General features: G+C 38.6%; 1 protein-coding gene across 1 annotated transcript; it reads left to right on the forward strand.

Moving 5' to 3' along the window:
- Window positions 1-902: 902 nt before the first annotated feature.
- Window positions 903-26,024, forward strand: cnpy1 (canopy FGF signaling regulator 1). The gene is made up of 6 exons (XM_041803978.1): window positions 903-1,072; window positions 3,864-3,966; window positions 7,039-7,154; window positions 24,599-24,811; window positions 24,953-25,049; window positions 25,879-26,024. The coding sequence occupies exons 2-6, from the start codon at window positions 3,873-3,875 to the stop codon at window positions 25,917-25,919; spliced, it is 561 nt and encodes a 186-aa protein (XP_041659912.1). The 5' UTR covers window positions 903-1,072; window positions 3,864-3,872; the 3' UTR covers window positions 25,920-26,024.
- The last annotated feature ends 306 nt before the right edge of the window (window positions 26,025-26,330 follow it).

Below are 26,330 nucleotides of genomic sequence, written 5' to 3' on the forward strand. Positions count from 1 at the left end.
GTTCTTTAGGGCTATGATCTGATTGGTTGAGCAGAGTGTTGACAGACTGAACGTGGCTCCACCACAGGCGTGCACGTGAAGGTATGCGCTTACCTGTTTCAACTGTGATTACGTCACAAAGCAGGAAGCACGACCAGCGAAGCCTTTTATTTCAAAATAAAAGGAGAGCATGTCCTTCGAAGATGTATGATCACACAATTACTGATGAATATTAAATTAAACTTTGATAAATTAAATTGTTTGTTATTCTTGATCAATATCTAAAAATCTGATCTCTACTAGAGCCAGTCGTTTTTTCGTTTTTGTTATGTTTATTGGATTTTATCCTTTTTTTGGGTTTGGTTTTTGTGCTAGGATTGTGAATCCATCCTTCAACCAGTGAGCCGAGGACTTTAACCACTGTGTATTGGTGCCAGCTCTGCTAAACCAGCACAAAGTTGCCAACAAATTTCAGCAATTTAGGGAGAAAAAAACCACTTCCTACTGGTCCTTACCCACCTCTCTGAATGTTGTAAAGTATCTGTTCAAGTTAGGGGAAACCCTGGCTCTTTGTTAGTCCCCCCTCCCTTTCAAAATATCCCCAATGCATTTGTGCAATTTAGACAGTTTTTAGGAGTTTGATTGCATCAGAAAACAAATTGCCCAACACTGGATGTCTGGGACTTCTGTTTGTTGCTGTAGTATTGATACTTTGATTATTTGCTATTGCTATAGTTGTTGTTCCTGGCAGATGTTTTTTTTAAATAGATGTTGGTGGTTCTAACTGTAAGCAGTCCTTCCACTGAGCATTAGGCCTCTTTCTTACCTTAAATCGAATTTGAAAATGCATTTTTAAAACTCGAATCTCCCTGTAGTCTCGTTTCCTCCTCTATCTTTGGCCAAAGCTTTTATTTTGAAGGAGCAGGCCGGCAGTATGTCCGTTGACAGATGAGGAAGTGTTGTTAGCAGCATGTTGTTCAGCCTACAGTTTATCTCTGTTCGATGACAGCTCCTCTCTGAGCTCCCTCTGTTCATATTAGACCTTCACCTCCTCCTCTTCATCATCTTCCTCCTCGGAGTGTCTCCTCTGCAGGTAAGAACACCTTTCAGCCAGCCGAGTCAGCTGACCACAGAACCCCGCTGAGAAAAGTGCCGATTTAACGAAGTCTCGCTGTTTTCGGCAGCAATCATCGCGACAACATCGGAGTTATTCGGAATAAAATGTCAGTCCTGATCCTGAGCTCAGTTCGGCTCAGTGCTGTCACCTCTCAGCTGATTCCTCAGCTGCCAATCACAGAGAGAGACCTGACACCTGTACCTGCTGTTGCCTCTGGGTTCATTCACCTGTCCTCGTGCAGCACTGTCGTCAGAATCTCCCCTGAGTACTGCCATAGAGAATAACAGCAGCCACCGTCACAGTTTTATGGATTTTATTGATTATGTTATTTTTCTATTATTGTTAACAGCTTTGTGATTTATCCAAGCTGTCTCCAGACTACGGTGGCCCTGAAGGTCGAATGTAAAAATGTTTCTCCAGATGTTTAAAACGTTTAATGCATTGAAAAAAATAATGACTTAAACACACACAGATTTAACTACAAAAATATTCAATCTGCAAATATTACAAAAAGATATTCACTCAATGTGAAAAAATTTAAACAAGACTGGATATTGAATCAGACCCCATCTGAGACTTGTCCTAATATATGTAGACCTTTGCTAATAGGTGCTTGTAGAAGGACCAAGACCAGAATCTAAGAAAATGCACATCATATTTATGTTAAAGTGGGGTTTTATCATCTGGTGAAGTTCATCAAATAAATATAATTATAATAACATTAATAATCAACATGTAGTTAAGAGGTGAAGAAAAAATTGCACGCCTTGTGTCGGTGGCTGTGACATGTCTGGGACAGTGGGAGTGTACACAGGCATTCACATATCTATACATACACACACACACACACCTATACACCAGCATGCATACGACATTTACATGGTGGTGTTATAAAGTCTGATGGCAACTGGAATGAAACATCTGTGGTAGCATTTTTTTCTGACAGGGGGAGTGTGAAAGCCTTATCATATATAAGTTATTTTTTTTCCTGTGATTTAACTGAAAAAGTGAATGTTCCATATATTGTAGATCAGTGTTACTCAACCCTACTCAACCAAAGAGCCAAATTATTGAAAAATAACTTTGCAAGAGTTACAGTCTAAGTGGTGAAAAAGTGGCAAAAATGGGTGGCAAGTGGTAATAAAATAAGTTAAAGGTGGCAAAATGGTCAAAAAGCAGCAAATAAAGGGCAACAAATGGTTGAAAGGGGAAAAATAGGCATAAAATGACAAAAAAAAGTTTAAAAAGTGGCAAAAACTGGGTGAAAACAAGCAAAAATGGTTGAGAAGTGACAAAAAAAGAGAGTGAAAAATAAACAAAATAGGCAACAAACAGCAAAAAGGTGGGAAAAATGGGCAAATATGAGAAAAAAAAGTGGCATTTACTGGCAAAAGGCAGGTTGAATGGACAAAAACATGGCAAAAAGTAGCAAAAAAGGGAGGGAATTTGCATATAGCAAAAAGCAGAAAACATTGGCCAAAACTGGATAAAAATGGCAAAATGGATTTAAAGTGGCGTTAAAATTAGTTAAACGTGCCAAAAATGGGTGAAAGGGGCAAAACAGTCATTAAGTGGTAAAAGCTGGGTGAAAAATGAGTTGACTGAAATTGGCAAAAAGCAGAAAAAAAGGTGAAAAAAATGGGCAAAAATTAGACAAAGTGGCACTTAATGTCAAAAGGCAGCTTAATTAGTTTGAGCAGTGGGAAAAAAATTGCTAAAAGGGGAAAAAGACTGTAAATAACAAAAAGCAGGATAAAAGAATCAAAAACTGGTTTAAAAAGGGGCAAAAACTGGATAAAAGTGACAAAAAACACTGCAAATAATGGCGATGGAAATATACAGACAACATAAAGTTGACAATTAAGTTTGAAGATTTAAGCTCACTGTTAAAGTGTGGGAAACAAACTGATTAATGTGACATGCGATAGATAATGGGGTCAAAGTTTTCTTTTTTTTTTTAGGTTTTCTCGGGGCATAAAGAGCCACAAATCATTACAAAAGAGCCACAAGTGGCCCAAGAGCTTGAGTTTCATTGTTCTATGTTCATCTGATACAAAATAAATATTTCAAGACTTTTTTTACACGTTGATAACCGCATACAGCTCGTGAAAATAAAAAAAGTCCACTATCAGAAAATTCTAAAAAATCACAAAATATCAGTCCAAAAAGTTATTTATAATACAGAAATGCTGACCTTCTGGAAGATTATGCCAATTTCTGCACCTAGTACTTGGTTGGAGCTCCTTTTTCACCAATTACTGTATCTGTGTGATGTGGCATGGGGCTGATCAGCCCGTGGTACTGCTGGAGTGTTATGAAGCCCAGGTTGTTCTGATAGCAGCCATCAGCTCATTTGCATCGTTGAGTCTGGTGTCTCTCATCTTCCTCTTGACATTTTTCCAGAGATTTTCTATGGGGTTCAGGTCAGACCAGTTGGCCAATCAAACAATGCAATACCATGGTCATCAAACCAGTTATTGGTAGTTCTGACTTCACTGTGGACAGGTGCCAAGTCCTGCTGGAAAAGGAAATCATTATCTCCATAAATCCTCTCAGCAGATGGAAGTATACAGGTCTCTAAAGTCCTTAGACACCAGTTTCAACAATCCAGATGAGCTGAAGGCTGCTCTCAGAACCAGGGCTTCATAACGCTCCAGCAGTGCCACGGACTGATTAGTTCCATGCCATGTGGAATAGATCTGAAAGTCAATCCTCATAAACATTCATACCTTAAAAGATAAAAGCATGGTGCTTTATTTTCTCTCAGGTGCTCAGCATGGCGTGCTGGGTGGTTCAGGTGACGATGATGATGATGTCCATCTTCATCAGCAGTGCTAGCGGAAAGAGGGACAAGGTGCTTTACTGCTCAGGTGAGTCTAACAGGTATTTTATTATCCAAACATCTCTTGTTAAAAGACACATCTACAGTTTTGAAATTCTCTATGAATCTAGTAAAATGTTATTATTACTTTTTTTAAAATAATAAAACAAGAAAAACAAAAGTCCTGCACCACTGATATTAGGAGGTTTCTTGGTATTTAGTAACAAAAAATGAAGGCTGCAATGCTCTAAAACATTGAGAATGTTTTTGGTACCTAAATAACCTAACGTACCTTAAAATATGACTTTAGATCTAACATCTATTTAAGATTGAGTACCTTGATACAGCAGATCGTTAAAATAGCAGCTTTTGTGTCCAAGTTTGAACATCTGGACAACCATAGCATGTGGGCTGATTTCTTGGCCGCTTGTGTAAAATGTTAAATGTGCTGGTTTGACTCTGCAGAGATAAAGAAACAAGTTAGACATGTTTGTAATTCTTTTAGGATCTTTGACCAATCTAATCTTTACACCTACTGTCTCTACAATGTATGCATAGGAATGTGTTTTATTGACAGAAAGCACTAAAACTCCAAAAAAGAATAAATTGTTGTGCAATCATTCAAAGTTAAAGCAGCGATGCTATGATGTAGTTTGCTTCTGCGGAAATGGAGTTCAGGAAGTAAAGACAGTCACAGGGAGATAAAATAGAGATGACGTTTTTATCTGCTGTTTGAGATAAGACCAAGAGTAGCTGATCCCTCTGTCTGTATCATGAGCTGTTGAACAGAGTGTGACTAATGTCACCCATTTGGTTATTGAAGCTCTTTTGAAGATCTCAACACTGTGTTTCCTGCAGTAGAAATCCAATTCATTGTCTTATTATTATTCGCCATGATGTCAGAATTTTGGAAGCTAGGGTTTGCTATATCCTACAGCCTCAAAATACTGTAAATATTACAATACAGACGCCGCAATATGATACATATCATAAACAAAGGCCATGATTTAATACATATATGTTACATATACCAGGGTGTGATACATGTCACGATACAGAGGTCATAATAAATTGTCACAATACTATGGCCTGAATATCAAAATGTCACAATACAGAGGCCACGATATGATGTCACAGTCCAAAGGCCACAACACAATAAAAAGGCCACGATATGATACATATCATAAACAGGGGCCATGATTTAATATGTCTTATTATACATCCAGTATGTCAAAATATGATACATGACATGATATGATAGGTATCATGATATGGAGGTCACAATATGATACATAACATAAACATAGGCCATGTTACAATACGTTTCATGTTTCATATGCCAGGATATGACACACGTCACAATAAAGAGGCCTATAATTGATACATGTCATGAAACAGAGGCCAAGATATGACTGGTATTATGATATATAAGCCATGATACAGATCATGTTATGATAAGGAGGTCAGGATTTGATAAATGTTATGATACAGAGGCCCCAGCATGATACATATGATGATAAAGAGGCAAGGATATGATAGCTACCATGATACAGGGGCTATTTAAATCATACATGATGCAACAATATGATGAGACGCCAAGAAACAATACATGCCATGAGATAGAGGCCATGATATGATATTATGATACAAAGACCATGATACGGTACATGTCACAGTATAGAGGCCATAATACAATATATTACATGACACAGAGGCCGCAATAGCTTTTGCGATACATGTTGATTTTGGCTAATATAATTTAATCCATGTCCTAAGAGTTCCTAGAAGTGTATTTCAATCTTAAAGTCTTTACTAATAACTCATAAAGTACTAATTTTCAAAAAATTGGATTTTTTATATTCTGCAGAAATGGAAGGAAAGAGCCCCTAACATCCCCTGCTTCACCAACATTCTGTTCTGTCCTCTGCCTTTGAAAAATGATGTTACCCTTTAAAGCTTCTTAAACATTCTATCTTCTGACTTTAAGATGATGTCATCCTTTAAAGTCTATAAAATATTCCATCTTTGCCTTTGATAATGATGTCATCTCTTCAAGCTTCTTAAACATTCCTTACTTGACTTTGAAAGAAATTATCACCCTTTAAAGCCTTTAAACAGTAAGTCATCTGTCTTTGAAGATGATGTCATCCTTTAAAGCCTATAAAACATTTCACTCTTGCCTTTAGAAGATGATGGGATTTTTTTTAAAACATCCCATCCTTGACTTTGGAAGATGATGTCATTTAAACCCTTCCAAACATTCTGTTCTCTGCCTTTGAAAGATGATTTCATTGTTAAGAGCTTCTAGAACATTCTGTTCTGTGACTTTATAGATTGTGTCATCCTTTGAAGCCTTTAAAACATTCTGTTCTCTGCCTTTGATAGAGGTAATCTTTTAAAGCATATAGAATATTCCATCCTTGCCTTTAAAGGATAATGACATCCTTTAAAGCTTTTAAAATATCCTTTCCTTTACTCTGAAAGATGATGCCATCCTTCAAAGCCTATAAAACTTTACATCCTTGCCCTTTAAGGTTATGTCTTTCTTTAAGGCCAAAAAGTCATTCCATCCTTGCCTTTAAAAGATTATGTCATTCTTTAAAGCTTATTTAACATTCTGTCTTCTGCATTCAAAAGATCATGTCATCCTTTGATGTCTAGAAAACATTCCATTCTTTCCTTTTAAGATATCATTATTTTATGCCTAAAAATGTTCCAGCTTTGCCTTTGAAAGATGATATCATTATCTAACCCCTCTAAAATACTCCATCCTTGCCTTTACAGATGATGTCATCCTTCAGAGTTTACAAAAAAGCTCCATGTCCATGTCATTCTTTAAAGTCTATAACACATTCCATCCTTGCCTTTTGCCTTTTTGCCTGCTGCCAGTATAGGTCTCTCTTCAGTGTGAAGCCATGCTGTTGTACTTCATGTAGAATGTGCCTTGGCAATGTCTCATATAAATAAGCAAGGCAAACTATCACCAAGTACCTTCCTATCTGTTTAATGTTCTACCACAGTCTTTTCTTACCCCTGTCCCACCTTTTTTGGAATACATTGCAGGCTTCAAATTTATGTTGCATTTCTTAGGATTTATCAAAAGTGTTTCCTGTTCCCCCAGCATGCAAAGCAATAGTGGATGAACTGAACTTCTCCATTAGTCAGGTGGACCCGAAGAAGATCATCAACGTTGGCGGCTTCAGGATCAATCCTGATGGGACCATGAACGACAAAAAGGTAGGCAAGACTCGCCTTCACAAGTCAGCTCTCACCTGAGCCTCACCTTTGAGCTTACTTACATGTTTAGTTATGTGTTTAGTATGTTTGGATGTACATGCAAGAACATGTTTCATCACTGGTATGTGATTGGATGTTGAAGGACCGAGGCTATGTCATATGGGATGTTCTAATGGCGTATCTATTTGCCCCCTTCCTGATTTCTTATTGTTTTGCATATTTGTCACACTTGAGTGTTTCAGATCATCAAACAGATTTAAATATTAGACAACAATAACCTACAAAAGTAGAAAATGCAGTTTTTAAATGATGATTTCATTTATTAAGGGAGGAAGACATCCAAACCTACCTGACCCTATGTGAAAAACTCATTGCCCCCTAAACCTAAAAACTGATTGTTCCCTTCTTTGCAAGCTTTTTTGTTAACTGGCAGCAAGTCTTTCACATATGGAGGAATTTTGACCCACTCCTTTGTGCAGAATGTTTTTAATTCAGCCACACTGGAGGGTTTCCAGCTTTAATGGCCTGTTTAAGATCATACGTCATTCTTTTTTTTCAAGCCATTCAGAGGTGGACTTACTGGTGTGTTTCCGATCAGTGTCCTGTTGTTTAACCGAAGTGTGCTTGAGCTTGAGGACACGAACTTATAGCCGGACATTCTCCTTCAGGATTTTCTAGTTGGGAGCAGAATTCATGGTTCCATCAATTTCAATAGGTGGTCCAGGTCCTGAAGCAGCAAAGCTGCCCCAGACCATCACACTACCACCACCATGTTTGACTGCTGGCTCCAGGTGTAACGGGACACACACCTTTCAAAAAGTTCAACTTTTGTCTCTTCAGTCCACAATATTTTGCCTAAAGTCTTGGGGATCATCAGGATGTTTTTAGTCAAACATGAGAGGAGCCTTTGTGTTCTTTTTTGGCCAGCAGTGGTTTCAGCCTTAGAACTCTCCCATGGGTGCCATTTTTGCCCCGTGTCTGTTTTATAGTTAAATCATGAGCACTGACCTTAACTGAGTCAAGTGAGGCCTGCAGGTCTTTAGATGTATTTCTGGATTCTTTTGTGACCTCCTGGATGATTCTTCCTGGAAAGGTTCACCACTGTTCCAAGTTTTCTCCATTTGTGGATAATGGCTCTCACTGTGGTTGGCATGAGGTACCGTAAACTAGAGCGCTCTAAACATATTTAATCTGATCAATCAGCAGAGCAACTTTGAAGCTTATCTGACAAAAACATCCTGTTTAGCTCAGCAGTTCTCAACTGGTGGGTTTGGAGCAAAACAGTGTGTCTCAGTGGAAAAAGTGAAAAGGAAACAGGAAGAACAGTTGTCTTACATTTAATTTTACCCAGTTTTCCTGTGGCAATGAGTACATTTTGGTCTATATCTCAAGTTTTTTTTCAACTTATTTCTCTCCTTTACGCTCAGCAGAAAAAGTTTTTTTTTCCCCCACAACAATGTGTGAAGAATTGCCAGAATTTTCATGCCTTCTCAGGAAAATGGATTGAAATGTATGCTGACATATCCTTCTCAAATGATGCACTTTCCACACATTTTGTTTTGTAATGCTGGGATCAGTTTCTCCTGATAGCCCCCTCCCCCTGATGCCCCGAGCTGACCCCCTCCTCCACCTGGTGCTTTGTTTCTCCATCAAATGTTCCTGAGCCGCTGAAGAAGAAACCTTGATCCCTGCCCTGGCGCTCCGTCCTTTCAGCAGCGTTTGACCTGCTCTGAATCACGGAGGGAGGGCTGTCACAGCTTAGGAGCCATCAGGGAGGAGGATTTTCAGGTTTTAAGTCTTTGCTCTTTGGCCTCCTCACAGTCAGACTTCCTGGGATCATGGAAACAAAAGTTTAAACCTGCCTGCAGAAACAAAGACTCATCTCAGGCCTCCAAAGACATTGAACTTAGAAGGAGCGCCGAGCCGGTCTCATAGTGACCGAGGGAAGTCATGCATTGAGAATGAGAGGATGCACAAAGGCGAGCTGACACTGTGACACATGATATCAGGGAGCTGGAGGAGGCAATCACTTCATGTTTGATACAGGGGAGGAAAAGTTGGACATTCTCTTTATGTTTGAAAGAGAGGAGGAATAGTCAGACACTCTCTTCATGTTTGATACAGAGGAGGGAAAAGTCAGACACTCACTTCATGTTTAATACAGCGAGGAGAAAAAGTCAGACACTTCATGTTTGATACAGAGGAGGAAAAGTCAGACACTCCTCTTCATGTGTAATACAGAGTTAGGCCGGCCACACACTACAGGATTTTATGCTTGATTTGGGGCAAGATTTGCCTCCCCCGACAATCGTGGGGGCGTATTCCAAGAGGAGCCTTGTCGTAAATGACTGTTAGTCTGAATAGTCTGCATGTGTGTGGTGCCAACACGATTGTTTTCCTGCTCCAAATCGCGTCACAGCCTCCAAAATCCCGAATCCTAAATGTCAAACACGTTTGATATTTACGATCCTAGATTGTAGTGCCGCTGACGGAGTACCCACAACAACCAATGAGAGCGAGCAGACTGGGTAGCGTCACAGCCAGATCATACATACTGTATTTTCACCACTCACAACCATGAACACAACTTTAACTTAATTTTAGCCATGATTTCATCCAGAGTCTTTCCCTTGTATTATGATTTTTGCTGCACCTGTAACGCATGCCAGGACAGCCTGTTGTGGAGAGACAGCAAGACGCTATCGACAGACATCCGTGTTTCGTTTTTTTTTTCTGAAGTGACGTGATCACGTGAGGTTGTAGGCAGGTCGGCAGGTGTGTGGTTTCCGATGATCTGACAGCCTGGCTGAGTTGTCTAGTGTGTGCGTTGAGAGGATTAAAGATGAAAAATCTTTGGAAATTGTCCTGAAGTCTGTGGTCTCCCACAGTTTAAAAATCGTTCCAGATTTAAAAAATCGTCCAGTGTGTGGTCGGCCTAAGGTTGTTCCGATACTGATACCAGTATCGGAAATACGTCCGATACTGCTTAAAATGCAGGTATCGGTATCGGTAAGTACACAAGTTCAAGCACCAATCGGTGCAGTTTGGTTTAACTTTATATTTGCTTCGCTTAGCCATGCTAACTGTTACCGCTATAAACCAGAAATTAATCCTTCTTCGCTGCCACTGTATGAAGGGACTTCTGTTTTTGGTGCAGCGGCGGTGAAGAACAACCAAGGGACCTGATGCAGCAGCAAAGAACGTAGTCTGCGTGACAGTTTTTCTCAGAATGTGATCATTAAAACACCCTCCAGACCCGCGCTGTCGTACAAGACAAGAAGTGACACAGTTTATAAATAGTTAAATAACTTTGAGCAATTAACCGCTGCATCTTACTTGTTTTTCCTCTTGAAGCTAGCCATTGTGTTTTCCCATTGACGCTATTTATGCCTTTGAATCTTTGCATTTTCAGCGAGCCTGGAACTGGTGTGTCTTTTGGGGACTTTAATGATTGAATCCACACCAGTAAACCCGATACTGAACTTTTTTTTTTATCCATTTTAATCAAATTACGATCACTTATTACCGTTAGCTTAAATGCTAACCGACATATTGTTTCTCTCTGTGAGTGTCTGTCAGCCAATAGCAGGCTGTTCCGTAATCACCTGATGCTGCACAAAATGCTGCAGAAAGGAGAGAGAGATTTGAGATAGATGCTTTACATTATGATTCTATTTGTTGAGCCATGTTCTGAGTCAGATCTAGGTCTAAAATAATTTTTTAGTCTGAACAGTCATTTCAGAAAGTTCAGACTGGTATCAGATCAGTACTTGGCCGATACCCAACACCTTGGTATTGGAATCGTATCAGGAAGGAAAAAATGGTATCGGAACATCCCTAATGCAGAGGACGAAAAGTCAGACACTCTTCATATTTAATACAGAGAGGAGGAAAAGTCAGCCGCTTATTTAACTTTTTTTTACAGAGAGGAGCAAAGAATAATTCTCGCTTCACTTTTGATACAGAGGCGGAATAGTCAGAAACTCACTCGTGGTTATTTTACAGAGAAGGAAACTCTGGATTCTCTCTCTCTCTGAGGTAACAGGATGTTGCTGGCTTTGTTTAGCCTTGGGTTTTGACATCATTCTGTGATGAAGGCATTCATGAATGTAGCAAACACCTTCACTCCCTCCGGCCCATCCTGGTTTGTTTAATAACTGTCCATCAGTGGGAGGCCAATGAGGGATTTTGTCTCAAGGTCACTATGGTAACCGTGTGAAGTTATGTACATGGCAGCTCCCAGCCTATGTTGGTTTAGTGTGTGTACTCAGCAGTGCTGTCATGCTGTAGTCACCTAGCGTCTGTTTTATAACAACATCATTTTCTTCACAGAACCTAAAGGGTTGGCGACAGCAGATTTTGTATTTAATTTCTTTCATTTTTTTCCCTTTTTTCTGTTCATGAGTTAAAATCTTAGGCCAGAGAAATAGTGATTGTGAAAAATGTTCACCCCCTCGGATGTTTTACCCTTTTATTGATTTTAGAAATCGATCATGGTCGATATAATTTGACTTTTTTGACAAAAAAAATTAGAAACGAGCCTTTTTGATGTCAAAGTAAAAACAGATTTCTACAAAGTAATGTCAATTAAATAAAAATATGTCCTAAAAAATAAGTGATTACGTAAATATTAACCTTCTTTAAAGTGACTGAACCAATTCAACAGACTTCCAGCCTATTCGTGCTAGTAGTCTCACAATTAGTTAAATGGGGATCACCTGAGTGCCATGAATGTGTCTCAGGTGATTGTAGTATAAAGACTGGAAGGTCCAGTTACTGGTTAATTGGAATTCCTGGCTACCATTACACCATGAAGACAAAAGAACACTCCAAGCAACTCAGAGAAAAGGTTATTGAGAAGGGTCATTCACAGCATGGATACAAAAAAAACCCAATGAACTGTAAGTGTCTTGACACAACAATTTTGTGAAACTGTAAAAATTAACAATCACCAACATCAGTTTCTGCCTAAAACATTCCCAGAAGTTAATTTAGTGATGAAATAGAACCCAAAGTCTTTAAAAAATCTCTCCATTGCTGTGTGGAGGTTCAGATAATTAAGTCAGGATTTGGGCAGAAGTGCGTTCTTTTTTCAAGGCGGAAGACATAAAAATCACATGTTGTCAATTAGGCCTGAAAGATTATATTCAATTCAAATATTTAATTGAGATTTAATGTGTGATTATTTTTTTTTTAGTTCCCCATCATATTTTTTTAACAAACAAGCAATAAATTATTCTATATAACAACAAACAGTATTTGGTAGGTTAAACTAAGGCTGATAAATTTTTGATAAACATCTAATTGTTGTTATTTTTTTCTCATTTCAACATCAACATGGAGAGTTGTGTGAAGAAATTGACACAGAATTTTTGCATGACATGAAGATCATAGTCCCTGCCTCTAAAAATGAATTCATCTGTTTTTTTGGACACATTTCAGATAAAAAATATTGCCCCCTCTGCGATTTGAAAATGGTAGTAGGACATATTTGAACTAATTATTTAATCCAAATTTCAATGAATTGCACAGCCCTATTATAAATGATAAAAATAACACTGGATGATCACTTTTTTTCCTTCACAAACATTTTCATCACACAATATCTTAATTCATGTGCATTTCTGATGCATAATAAGTCAAATCACATTCATTTTCTTCACTTTTTCTTTTAAAATCACTTGGGACTTCCACCCTTGAGTGCTTTTTCCTTAAATGAAAATATTTGAGCTGTTAATGATAAATGATGAATGGATAACTATAAAAATTGTAAAACTTGCCACTAATTTCATCAAATTAAAACAATTTTCATCAAATCAACCTCAAACTGATGAAATCAAATAACATTTTATGATTTTATTTTTAAATTCACAAGTTTTTATCGTAGAGAGTGCAGTATTTCCCTAACCTGAAATATGTCAAAAACATAAACAAAAACAATCTGAAAAAGCTTTTTTGCAGCTGAGATGTTTAGCATTACACATTATGCAAACATTTAAGTGTCTCTTTTTTCTAGAATTGTTTACAAGAATTCTACTTTTCCTGTTCAGGTATATGATTATCCTAATCAAAACGAGTACAACAAAAAAACGATCATCCCCTTCAGAACAGCAATTAACATTAACTTACATGAGCCAAAATCGCAATTAGATATTTTTTTCAAACCTTTCATCCCTAGTGTGACTTATCTATTTATTTATTATTGTTGGTTGTAATATAGAATGATTTATTGTGTGTGTGTGTGTGTACATACATATATACACACACATATATACATTGGTTAACAAATTTATTAAATCACCTGTCATATTTGTGTCACAGACCATCCAGCATCATGAAGTGCTTTAAGGCAGACTCTTTCATTTTCAGTGAGCTCTCCACATTTTACCATTTTGAACAGGAAAGAGGAATTTCAAACTGAATTCACCTTTTTATACCCAAATTTGAGCCGGCTCATTGGGCTTCTCTGAGAAGTCAGAAATTAATCAAGCATAACATTCAACCACTAAAACTCATTTTTATCTTCAGGAATGCAAGTAAATAACTATAATTTGACATATTAATCAAGAAATATTAAGGTGCTTTACTATTTTTTCAGTTTTTTTGTAAATCAGTAAATTTGAAAATTCATGGATAACAATAATAATTATATTTTAGCATTATAAATATCATTTGGGTTAAAGAGCTTCTACATATTGGTGTATTTACCTTTGCAGAAACATAAAAAATGATTTTGGTAATTACCAATGCTGTAAATTTAAGGCAGCTGTGGCATAAACCTTACATTGGGTGGTGGTCTAATAAATTTGTTAAGCACTGTATATATATATATATATATATATATATATATATATATATATATATATATATATATATATCTTGATTTTACAAAGTTTTTTCCTTTTTTTCAGTTTTTCTTTTATTTACTTTTTTTTGTTTATTTTGCTGGTTTGTTAGTCTGGTTTAGTTTATATTTTGCAAAAATGCTTTGTTTGAGTTTTTTGTATTTTTTCAGCCATATGGGATACCAGTCAGGGGTGAGACCCAGAAGGTCCAGAATGAGTAAATATCATACATTTTTAGATTTTGTTAAAAGAGGCTACTCTTCACTTTTCATTTAAAGTGTTCAAGTTTGATGTTTGAAGGAAAATTAGCATTATGAGAGGTCAGGGTCAATAAACTTGGAGCATTTTAAACTCAGGCTGGGGTGTCATGTCAAATGTATGTGGTATGCTAATGTCAAAGACTGAAACGAAGGAGATTTTGTTCCAAACCACGCCGGGGCCAAGGGAGTGGACTTTAGGGGTCAAACATTCTTGGTTATGGACTGCCTAGTGTGAGGATTCTCCTGTTTACTACTTTTTTCTTTCTTGTATTAAATGTGACTAAATAAATATTTTAATTACACTGTGCTGCAACTCTTACTTTCATACATTTGCTTTTGTTGTTCCTGTTTTTCAGTGTTTTTTCTTTGCATTGAATTTTCTTTAATCGGCTTATTCCCTCATAATACATTTCTTCTCCTTTTGTCACGATGCGTCTGATGTCTTGTATGAAGCTCGCTGAATCGCTTTGTTGCTTGAATATGATACAGAAATGAACGCGCTCTGCCTGGCTTTGAAATAACAATTGAGCTGTAAGCATGTCTGCGGGTTTGATGACATTATTATGATTATTATCATAAATATAAATATTAATGTACGGCTGATCATTGGCCCACAGCAGCGGGACAATAGGCCGAGGTCTCTGTCCACAGCCGTTTAATAATGGCCGCCTGTCCGACGGGAGCTGAATGGAGGGGAGCATCCTGAGAAGCCTTTTCTCTGTTCACACATGCAGCCCCCCCCTCCATTCTTCAAACGGCGCTGTGACTGACAGCTCCTTTCACGGTGCTGAGACTGGCAGAGCTTTAGCACCATTCTGTATCCTGGCATGATAATGACTCAGACCAGAGCCAAGCCGGACCAAACCAAAGGTGGGGGGGTCGTTTTAATGTGGTTTGGATTAGGCCAAGGATTCAGTAGAAGTTTAAATGTCAGCAGAGACAATCATCAGTGATTAATCAATCAAAGAATATAAGATATATCAACAACCAGATTGAACAGAGACCAGAAAATGTTAGAGAAGGCAAGATAAAATATAATTAGAATAAAAGTGGAAAAATGAGCAGATCTGAAAGACAGGGCGAGAAAACGAGGAAATAAAGAGATCAGCAAAACAACAGAAGGCATGGTCACATCAGAGAAAATCTCCTTGTTTTTCTGACGATATTTTTGGTTGGTTCACCAACTGTCTGAAAGGCCTCTGTCATCAGCCACCCATTTTCCAGCGCTCATTTTCAATACAGCGCCAATCTAGTCCACCATTTTTAGTGGAAACAATGCCCTCAGCATCAGCAACACTGCCTATAAAAAGTATTTACCCCCTTGGATGTTCCCATGAAACCCTCTTAACTGTTGAAGTGAAAACTAAAAGTAATGTCCATCAATTAGAAATATGTGATGTAAAATAATGTCCTGCTATTACTGGTTAATCAGTTTTCCTGGCTACCATTACACCATGACAACAAAAGAACACTCCAAGCAACTCAGAGAAAAGGTTCTTGAAAAGTATAAGTCAGGGGATGAATAAAAAAAAAAGATCCCAAGGCACTAATCATCTCCCAGAGTTTAGTTAGATCCATCATCAAGATATTGAAGGAATATGGTCCATGTGTAAATCTGCCTAGATCAGGCCGTTCTCACAAACTGAGTACAAGAAGGAGACTAGTGAGAGAGGCCACCAAGACACCTATGACTACTCTGAAGGAGTTACAAGCTTCAGCAGCTGAGAAGGGAGAGACTCTGCAGACAACAACTGTTCCCCAGATTCTTCATCAGTCAGAACTTTATGGGAGAGTGACAAAGAGAAAGACACTGTTGTAAAACATATTCACCCACTTTAATTTTTTATCCATTTATTGATTTTATAAATCCATCCAGTCAATGTAATCTGGCCTTTTGACAAAAAACGCCAAAGAAAACCTTTAATGGCAAAGTGAAAACAGATTTCTACGAAATAATGTCGATTAAATAAAAATATCTTTGGCCAAGTGACTGCGTAAATATCCCCCCTTCAAGTCAGTATTTAGTAGGGGTGGAAAATTAATTGCAAATTAGATTAAATTGCAATATGGCCTGCTGCAATTTACAAATTGCAAAAGTTGCAATTTTTCTTAAACTCAAATTGTGTCAAAATACCAGTTTTATATTTTTTTGCAGCAAATATTTTATGCACTTTATGCAAATGTTCCATTTATTTTAGAATAAAACTTCCTGCTTTGCTTATGTTTATGTTTTTCTCATATAAACAAGCTGACATAAAATGATCAGCCCTTCAGTATAGCAGTTTATATCAAATCTGCAATATGAGACAAAAAAAAAGCAATCGCATATTTATTTTAATTTGTTTTGCCCTGGCATATTCTAATATTGTGTAGGTTACAATATTGAATGATTTATTGCTTGTATTTATTGTTATTATTACTTTATTGGTTGGAAAAAAAATTGCAATTAGATTATTTTCCACCCAGTTTTCTAATCATTCAGCCTTAGTATTTAGTAGAGTCACCTTTGGCTGCAATCACAGCGCTGAGTCTGTGTGGAAAGGTCTCAGTCAGGCTAACACATTTGGATACTGTTATTTTACTCCATTCTTCTTTGCAAAACTGCTCAAGCTCTGTCAAGGTTCCTCAGGGATCAGCTGTGAACAGCCGTTTTCACGTCAAGCCACAAATTCTCTATTGGATTGAGGTCTGGGCCTTGACTCTGCCACTACACAACATTCACCTTGTTGTCTTTAAACCATTTCTGTGTAGCTTTCTCTGCATGCTTCAGGTCATTGTCTTGCAGGGAAATAAATCTTCTCCAGGGTGGCTGCCAAGAAGCATCCCCACAGCATGATGCTTCCACCACTGTGAGGAATTGCAGTGTCTGGTATCTGCAAAACACAGCGTCTTGTCTGATGACCAAAAAAGCTCCATTGTGGTCTCATCAGACCAAAGAACTTTTTTCCACTTGACCATGGAGTCTCCCACATGCCTCTAGGTGAACTCTAGTCCAGATTTAATCTGTTTTCTTCAACAGCAGCTTTCTCTTTACCACTACCAATAAAGCTCTGACTGGGGAAGAACCCGGCCAACAGTTTCTCATCTCAGCTGTTAAAGCTTGTAACTCCTTAAGTTTAGTCATAGGTGTGCTGGTGGTCTCTCTCACTAGTCTCCTTCTGGCACAGTCACTCAGTTTGTGAGGACAGGCTGTTAAGTGAATGGTTAGATAGTTAGTTAAGTCCTCATCTGCTGTATTACAGAGGTATAGCTGGCTCAGTGATAATAAGAATAATAAATGCTAACCAGGATGTCTGACTATAAAAGTAGGCTTGTCAGTGTCACCAAACATTATGAAATCAATCAGGTTTCAGTATTTTGGAGTCATAACAACCCCGGTGAAATCCTCATAGACAAAGAGAAAGATCATCTGCTGGTGTCAAAGTCATCAGGACAGAGTTTGATTGACGGGTGAAGCTCATCGTCATTGGCCTATTTGACCTATGCCCCACCCTCCTGTCCACAGGTCGGCCAACTTCCTTCCTGTGCGTGTAGATCTCATCTTTGCGAGGAGGCGGGGGCTGAATGAGGAGCTGCACTTGGCTTCCCCTCCTCAGGATGCTCCTCCCACCTCTTTGACTCCCGCTCAGAGGTGTTGCCCCCCCTTCTACCTCCTTTGTGCCCTCTTCACCCCCTCCTCACCCCCTACCTCCTGGTGTCACTCTGTCACTGAGCTCTTCCGGGGCTGGGGGCCCGCGGGGGGGGGGGGGGGCGCTCTGCACCTGTACTGACCCGTCTAGACGAGAGGACGGAGATTTGGAATAGAGGGAGATACAAGGGAGAGGAAATAAGGGGGAGGCAGAGGAGGAGGAGGAGGAAGATATGAAGTAGAGGTGGAAGAGGGAGAAAGAGGAAAGGTTTCTGCTCATTTTTCAATGTATTCATATTTCTCATCCTTCCCCTTCAGCCTGTCCATGACTGCAGCTGGGAGGTATTAGCCTGAAACTCAACTAGACCAAAGCATGACAGCTTAGCTAATTCAGGTTTGGATTTGACAACAATAGAACAGAAAATAAGGATTTGACACCTGTTTTATGAGGAGAAGTCCAAGCGTTGTCAGACCAAAAAGAACCCTTGGTTACCATGGTAACTATAGTCCTATAACTACAGTAAAAGGCTGCTATTCCTGAATGCTTCAACGTAAACATAATTTTATTTCAATTTCTATTGAAAGGTGACACTTAGAGGAATCCTGGTTTCTGTCTTTTCATTGTTACTGGCACAGAAATAGAGGTATAAATACAATAAAGTGCATTTTCAACACCTCTTGCATAATTAATGAACTTAAAAATGCAAAAAAAAAACAAAAAAAAACATTAATTTTATATTGACATATCATCCTACACTCATTTGCATGAATCCAGAAATTATTTAAAGATTTTACTATTTTTATGTTCCTGGCAGCATGCTGGTCTTTATATGGCTGGCACTGATGACATCTCAAAAGAGGCGGGGGCTTCCCTTCTACCCAGGCCCTTATTGGCTGTTGTAGGCCCTAGACAGAGTAAGGAAGGATCCAACTGGTCAAATGTGGTGCCAATCTGAAAGTCAGAGGTTGGCCAACATTTTTCTATAAAGCATCGCCAATACACGCATGAAAAAAAAAAACGTTATTACATCAAATATAGTGGACTATCGAGAACAACAATGGAAAATTTGAAATGATACAAAACCGGTCCATGGATCTTTATGGATGTAATTTTGTTTTTGGCTGGATTTAGATTGTGGAGACTCTTTCTGATACAGCAGGACTGTTTTTGAAGGAATATGAAGGAGAGCTGACCTGACACGCCAGATGGGTGTGTGAAAAACCTCCGCCAGCGATTGGAAACGGGCAGAGCCTTTGTTAAAAAAAGTAAAAAAAGAAAAAAAAACTCAAGGGTGTTTGGATGAACTTTCTGTCTGTCGCATCTTTTTACGGGCCAATCAGAGCAACAAAACACGTGACGTCGTAACCACTACCAAGGTGTAAACTCAATATAGAACAGCATAACACGAACCATGGCGACTTTTGTCGTTTTGAATAGAAAACAACTCACTGCTGTTCTTTGGTCTTCTTTTAACAAAGAAATGTCATCAAGTTCTGATAAAACTGGTGTTTTAGCAGCATCCGCACTAATGTCTTCCGGCATAATTGCACCGGCTTCTTGTTGCTGCTTGCTAACGTTACAACTCCACTCCGCCCAAAAGTACTGACCCTCGACGCTGATTGGTCCTGTCACTTTCTAACCGGGCCCCAGTGTTGGGAAGGTCAATTTCTACATGAACTACTTCAAGTTCAGTTCACAAATTTTAAAATGAACTAGTTCAGTTCATAGTTCCTAATTCAAAATTTTATCTAAGTTCACAGTTCCAAAAATGAACAAGTTCATAGTTATTATTATTTTTTTTTCTTTTTCTTTTTGGTTGCCACCCATTCATTCCACACTAGCAGCCAGCTGCAGCTTTCACCCCTACAGTATATTCTCAAAAACATGAGGAAAAACTTGCTGCTTGAATGGTCCTTTTTAAATGGGGAATTGGATAATGGGAATTATTAAAATAAAAACAGGACAGTAGTTTCAGGTTTGCTGTTGACGTTGTTGATGTACGGAGATGCCTCTTGAACACCGGCGGGCAAAGTTTACGCAAAAAGGTACGATTTTTCCCACCAGGATCATCGCTGACCTTTTCATAAAATTCTTTTAAGTAATCATACAAAGATGCCGTAGAGGCCGTGGAGGCAGAGTCTGAGATAGTGCTGCTGCCTTCATTTGTTTTTGCCTCCATTGTTCGCATTTTGATGATGCAAGCGGCGGTGCGACTCTGTGGTGGCTGGTGTTGCCAGATTGGGTGTTTATCCCCTACATATGAAGCCCCGTGTACGGTGTGTTTTAGCCGGGTTTTCGCCTGGAAGGCTCCATGGAAATCTGGCACTCTCTTGAACAAAGTTCAACTGTGAGAGAGCGGCGTTCACAAACGCCAGAATGAGCACACTCACAATAACGTTCATCAGGTAGAAATACAGTACATTCAGTTTGCGTTCACCCAAAATATGAACGAGTTCATGAACAATCGTTCACTAAACTCGTTCTGGCACAACACTGCCGGGCCCAAACAGTTCAGACAGGAGCTTTGCAAGATGGATTCGCCATTGAGAAACACGGAAACAGGCGAATCCATCTGCTTTGCAAGGTTACAGTAGAGTGTAGTAGAGCTTTGAATGTTGAGTTGTGTAACTGTTTTTATTGCTTGTATGTCTGTAGGCTGATTAATGCATTAATTATGACTGCTGTGGTGGTTTCACCGCATGACACAGTGGTATGGTCTTTTTTAAAATGAAACTGTAAAACGTGCACTGCTGGCGGTACTGTGATCCACAGCAACATACGTTTAAAAGTACTTTAATTTTCCATTCTGAGTGTAGATCAGTGATAAAAATGATGCTGCATCCTGCAGCAGCAATGCTAGGCACAATTAAAACCATCAAAGGGTTTTAAAACTCAAACTTATTTTTACTGCTTTTTATATGAAGTAGCTGAAGTTTATCGGTTATTTGAGGCACTAAAGTATTTTCTAACATTTTATAAGCTGTAAAGGGAATGGGTGTTTTAGATGTGAGACACATTTGCACCATGAGTGAAGTTATCCACGAGTTAGAGTTGCAGTCTGTGACTAAAGGTGTTTGTTTCTAAAGGACGCACGCCACAGGAGACTTTGCCACAGATTTTCACAAGTAACTGGAGCTCTGTCATAAAATATATAACGCTGTCAGAAGTTTAGTTCTATGTCCTGTGGACAGTATGGATATTTTTAAAGCATTTGATTAAACTCTATTTTAGTTTCATTAAAACCATCAATTTTGCTTTAAAAGTTTGTTTTGTTTTATTGTAGAGGTGTCTTTACCTGAACAACCTGTGGACATCTATTTTTCCTGTTCTGCAAATAAGGAAAGATCAAATTTTACTGTCTTACTCCTCAGTTAACTTTAAATTAATACTTTCTACTTTTATTTGTGTAGATTTATAAATCAGTACTTTTACTCCAGTACAATAGTCGTCTACTTTTCTACCTCTGTATACTGTCAACAGAATAAACCTTGTGGGGTGAGAAACCAATGATGATGTGCCGTTCACAAACGAGCCTGTCCTAAAAAACGGCTCTTTAAGTTGAGCCACAGAAGCAACCTCCCATGTGGGTGCCAGTTTCCTTTCCTCCATCCTTCGTCGTTTTTTAATCCACGTTTAAAAAGCCAAACTGGTACCAAATGAAGAGCCATTTGTGAGCCAAACAACCAGCTGTACTGAGCTGAGCCAAATGATCAGGATCTCTGAAGAGAGACTGATTTCCCAGCACAACAGGCAAGACTGAGCCTTGTCAGATGAAGAAACAGGTTTTTTTTCTTTTCCTTTTATTTTGCCTGAATATTTTTCTACTTTCAAGACTGCAAGGTTGCTTAATAACTAACTAATAACTAACTTTTATTTCCGCACTTTGAATATCATACTCGTAAACCGCTCTGGCCTGTTTGGTTGAGTTTTCTGCTGCTGCATGATGTCTTCTGAAAAGAACTTATTTTTTTAACAGTAATCAGGAAACAGCTTGTATTTGATTTTGGATTTCTCCTCTCAAATTAAAAATCTGCTGGCTGTTAAAAACACTGATTGTAAGAGCAGAGCAGAAAGAAGTGATGGACAGGTGGAGGAGGAAGGGGACCCAGAAAAGGAGGAGGGTGAAAAGAGGAGAAAGAGGAGGTGGAAGAGGATTTGTAGAGCAGCTAGATGAAGAATCAAGGAGGTGGTGGTGGAGGGGTGGGGGGCAAGGAGGATTGGTGGCTGTGGATCCTGCTGCAGGTTAAAAGTCAAAGTTTGTTGTTGAAGAAGGAGAAAACAGCGGAAACAAAAGGTCACCCTGCTGACCCAGCCTTCAAACCACAAGCCCAGAGTGGGGGTTCGGAGGGTTCGACTGAAACTCCCCTCACTGCCAAAGACCCTAAACTTAAGTCACTGTTTTTTTGTTTTTATTCAATAAAAAACACCAGCCAATAACTCTCATCCAATTCAACAAAACAGATCATCTAAACCAATCAGACACACGCTATCATTTATTATTAGTATTATTGTTTGGGGGGGGGCTTTTTTCTTTTAGATAGGACAGCAGAAGAGAGGAAGTATAGGGACGATACCAGACAGCACCAGGATGAGGTCAGTGTTTTTAATGGCCACCAGATTTTCTTATTTGAAATAAGAAATCAGTGAAAACCAAGAAAAAAAAGCTGTTTTCCAGATACTGTTGAAAAATAGGACAAAACATGGAAAACCAATTACCTTGACACTTTCAGGAAGTTCACTTTAAAACTGGGAATCAGAAAATGGAAAACAGAAAATGAACTGTTTTTATTTTTTCATTTTCATTTTCATTACATATGAGGACATTACCTTTTCACCTTCCTGAAACATAGTAGTAATTTTAGCCATTAGAAATTTTGATATAACTGTCCACAGTGCCCGTTGAAGTTTAAGTAATTTGACTGAAATGTTGGGAGAATTTGCTGTAAAAATTTTCATATGGATTCTAGGTATTTTTTTTGCTGTTTTGGGGGATTTGCTGGTTTTCAAGGAATATTTGAGGATGTGTTTTTATATTTTGGAGAGTTTGATTAGAAGTGTTGGAAAAAGTTTGCTTTGAAATTAAATGCCATTTTCATAGAAATCTCTGAAATTTGTTTGGATGTTTTGGTGAACTTGCTTTAAAATTTCCAGATATTTTCATGAAAATTTGAGAAATTAATTTGGAATTAAAACATGATTTGGATTTGGGTGGGCCTCCTTTGAAATTTTCTAGATTTTTCAGGGAAATAAAAGAGAATTTGTTTAGGGGAATTTGATTGGACTTTTTTTTGAGAGGAATTTTATGAAAATGTGGAAAATATATATCCTTTTGATTTTGATTTTGATTAATTAATTTATTTTAAAGGGGGTATTTGAAATTTTCAAGAATTTCATGGAAATTTAAGAGAAATTGATTGAAATGTTTGGGGCAATTTGCTTTGAAATTTTAAGGTATTTTTATGGAAATTTTTGATTTTTCTTTCTCTTAATTTTTGATAATTAAGGTTAGAATATGGGGGATTAGGATGTCCTTTGAAATTGAAATTGAAATTTCCAGGAATTTGTTTGAATATTTTAAAGAACTTTCCATCATTTTCATAGAATTTTGAGAATGCATTGAAGATTTTTTAAAGGAATTTAAATGGATTTTTTTGCGAAATTTAATTGGAATGTTTTTGCTTTACAACCAAGTTTCTCAGGTCTCAGGAGGTTAAAATGAAATTAATAATTCATTAAGTTAATCTATAGTACCAGGCATACCTTTTCACCCCTTAGGGTGGAGCTGCACACACAGCGGACATGCTACAGTATGTTGATTAGTCCAAACACTTCCTGTTTGTCGTCTTCTTGTAATAAACAACCACATCATCACGATGGATCTCCTCCATCCTGGCCCCTTGTCAGCTGTGTGGCGCTGTTCTTCATTGCAAAGCTACTCTTCATCACACTCCTCTGATGTCATGCTAGTAAGTAGCTCTAACTAAGCTGTAATCATTGGGCTTTCACCCCTGACCACCACGTGCCAGTTAGGGCCCTTGCACTGATACTTCTGAAGAGGCCAAAATGGTCGGGCTTTACGACTGAGAGGTCTACTGTAGACCACATCCTGGCACTGTGGGTCTCCACTGAGCACTTAAGGAGATTCAATAGTGTTTCTTGCAGCCCATGTTGACTTCAGAAGATTAGACTTGGTGGGTAGAGATGTCCTCTGCATGTGAGGCTGAGATCAACCACAGACTTGGCGTCACGCATTGGGTGATTGTTTCACTGGGCGTGGTGTTGTGGCACTCAGACAAAAGTCGGTGTCTTTAGGTTCTTTGTCCTACCGGTCTTACTGTACTCTTGTGAGGCCTGGACGCTTACTGATGGATAAAGGCATTGACTGGACTCCTTTGGGATGAATTTCACATGCATTGAAGAGGGGTCAGTTGGGGTGATACCTGGAGAGATAGGACATGGGCCTGGAGGATGGCCGTCAGGACACCAGAGCAGTACAGGACCAAGACTGATGCAACAAAGTGCTGAACCGGAATACCTGTAACTAACCTGACCTGAACTGATACTTCAAGCCCCACAATTCCAAACCAATATGATCCCCTCAAAAACGAGATGACAAATCTCAAGGGGTTATTCCTAATAAAGAATATGAATATCTAATACAACTTTAAAACATTTTTTCTGCCTCTCTCTTTCTTTCGCTCTCTCTTCAGGTGCCTCTGGCTCGCTCTCAGACTCACCTGGCTGAGCTCCTGGAGAGCGTTTGTGAAAGTATGAGCGACTACGCCGCCTATGTGGACCCTGACACAAAGGTCAAAGAGTACAGGAGGTTTGCTCCTCGGAGCGGGGTCAGCACCGGAGATTTCCCGGACTTTAAAAACTTTCAGTTCGATGGCCCTGAGGCATCTGGTGCACTGAAGTTCGCAGTGAGTGCAGAGTTTATGATAATATGTAATTTATAATGTATTTTTAAGAATGTAACAGTCATATAACAAGCATAATGAAAGCTTAATGTAGATATGAAGGTTTGTGTTATTTATTAACTTTCCTTAAACATTGTGTGTCAGTGTGAGACCGTGGTGGAGGATCTGGAGGATGACATCTTGTCTCTGTTTGGTGAGGAGACTGACGACGTGAAGGACGAGTTATGCAGCAGAGTTTCAGGTACCATCACGCACATGCACACACTTCAACGGGAATCAAGATTAACAAGCTGAGGGCCAAGTTTTCTACATCCCACAAATATTAGTGACTGTAGATCAGTGATACCAAACCGATGACTCTCCAGCTTCTCTTCTGTAGCTGGTTGAAGCTCTTTAAAGTCTGCCTTGAAAAAGGCATCTCCCAAAAATGTCATCAGAAAGTATATCAGATGCAAGTCTCAAAAATGAATGTTTCTCACATTTGGAGGGCACTCAGTTTGGGCAGCCCTCATACCTGTATCTTTTATCCACATGTAAAGGTATTCAACTCCTTAATTTGGCTTTTTTGACCAAAAAAAAAAAAAAAAAAAGAAATTTTTAATGTCAATGTGAAATGTTGACATTGATGTCAATAAAATAAAAATAAATGAGGTCTTTAAGTGACTATATATATATATATATATATATATGTATGTGGGTTTGAACAGCTCTTTTTAAATCCAGCCACAGATTCTCTATTGGATTGAGGTCTGAGCTTTGACTCAGCCACTCTGGAACATTCATCTTGTTGTCTTTAAACCATTTCTGTGTAGCTTTCTCTGTATGCTTTAGGTCACTGTCCTGCCGTAAAATAAATCTTCTCCCAAGAAGTAATTCTCTTGCAGACTGAATAAGTTGTATTTTGCTGCATTCATTCCACCCTCTAACCTTTACAAGACTCCCAGGGACCGCTGCTGAGAAGCATCCCCACAGCATGATGCTGCCACTTACCTCACTAAGACTCTAATAATGTTTTTACTATTATTATTATTGATCAATATCATGAACTTTCTTGTGTTTGTGTGTTTCAGATTACTGCAGCGGCAGCACGCGCACTAAAGAGGATTTATAGTTTCTATGAAGATGAAGGAGGATCTGTGTTACACTGAGAGGCCTTTAAATAAAATGTTCTGACAAATCACTGATATCTTTTCAATAAATAAAGAATAAATCCTAATCCCCCGTCTGTGATGGCTTATTTAGGGTTTATGTGCCATGTTTTTCATGTTTTCAAACATACTTCATGAACCAGACTTTTCCTAACAGCTCCCCTGTGCGGTTTTAGTGTGAGGTTGAGATAAACCAACGGCCCAGAATCACATTGTGTTTAGCCGGCTTTATAGCCTTCAGATTACCACCAACAGCCACTAAACAAAAGCAGCAGCCCACCTCTCTGACACTCTTTACCTGTCCTCTGCCTTGTCTGCTGTGGAAACTGCAGGTTAATTGCAATTCCAAGTCGAGGAGGCAACTTTTTCCTGTC

This window comes from Cheilinus undulatus, linkage group 13, assembly GCF_018320785.1.
Source record: "Cheilinus undulatus linkage group 13, ASM1832078v1, whole genome shotgun sequence".
In the NCBI taxonomy this organism is placed as follows: Eukaryota; Metazoa; Chordata; class Actinopteri; order Labriformes; family Labridae; genus Cheilinus; species Cheilinus undulatus.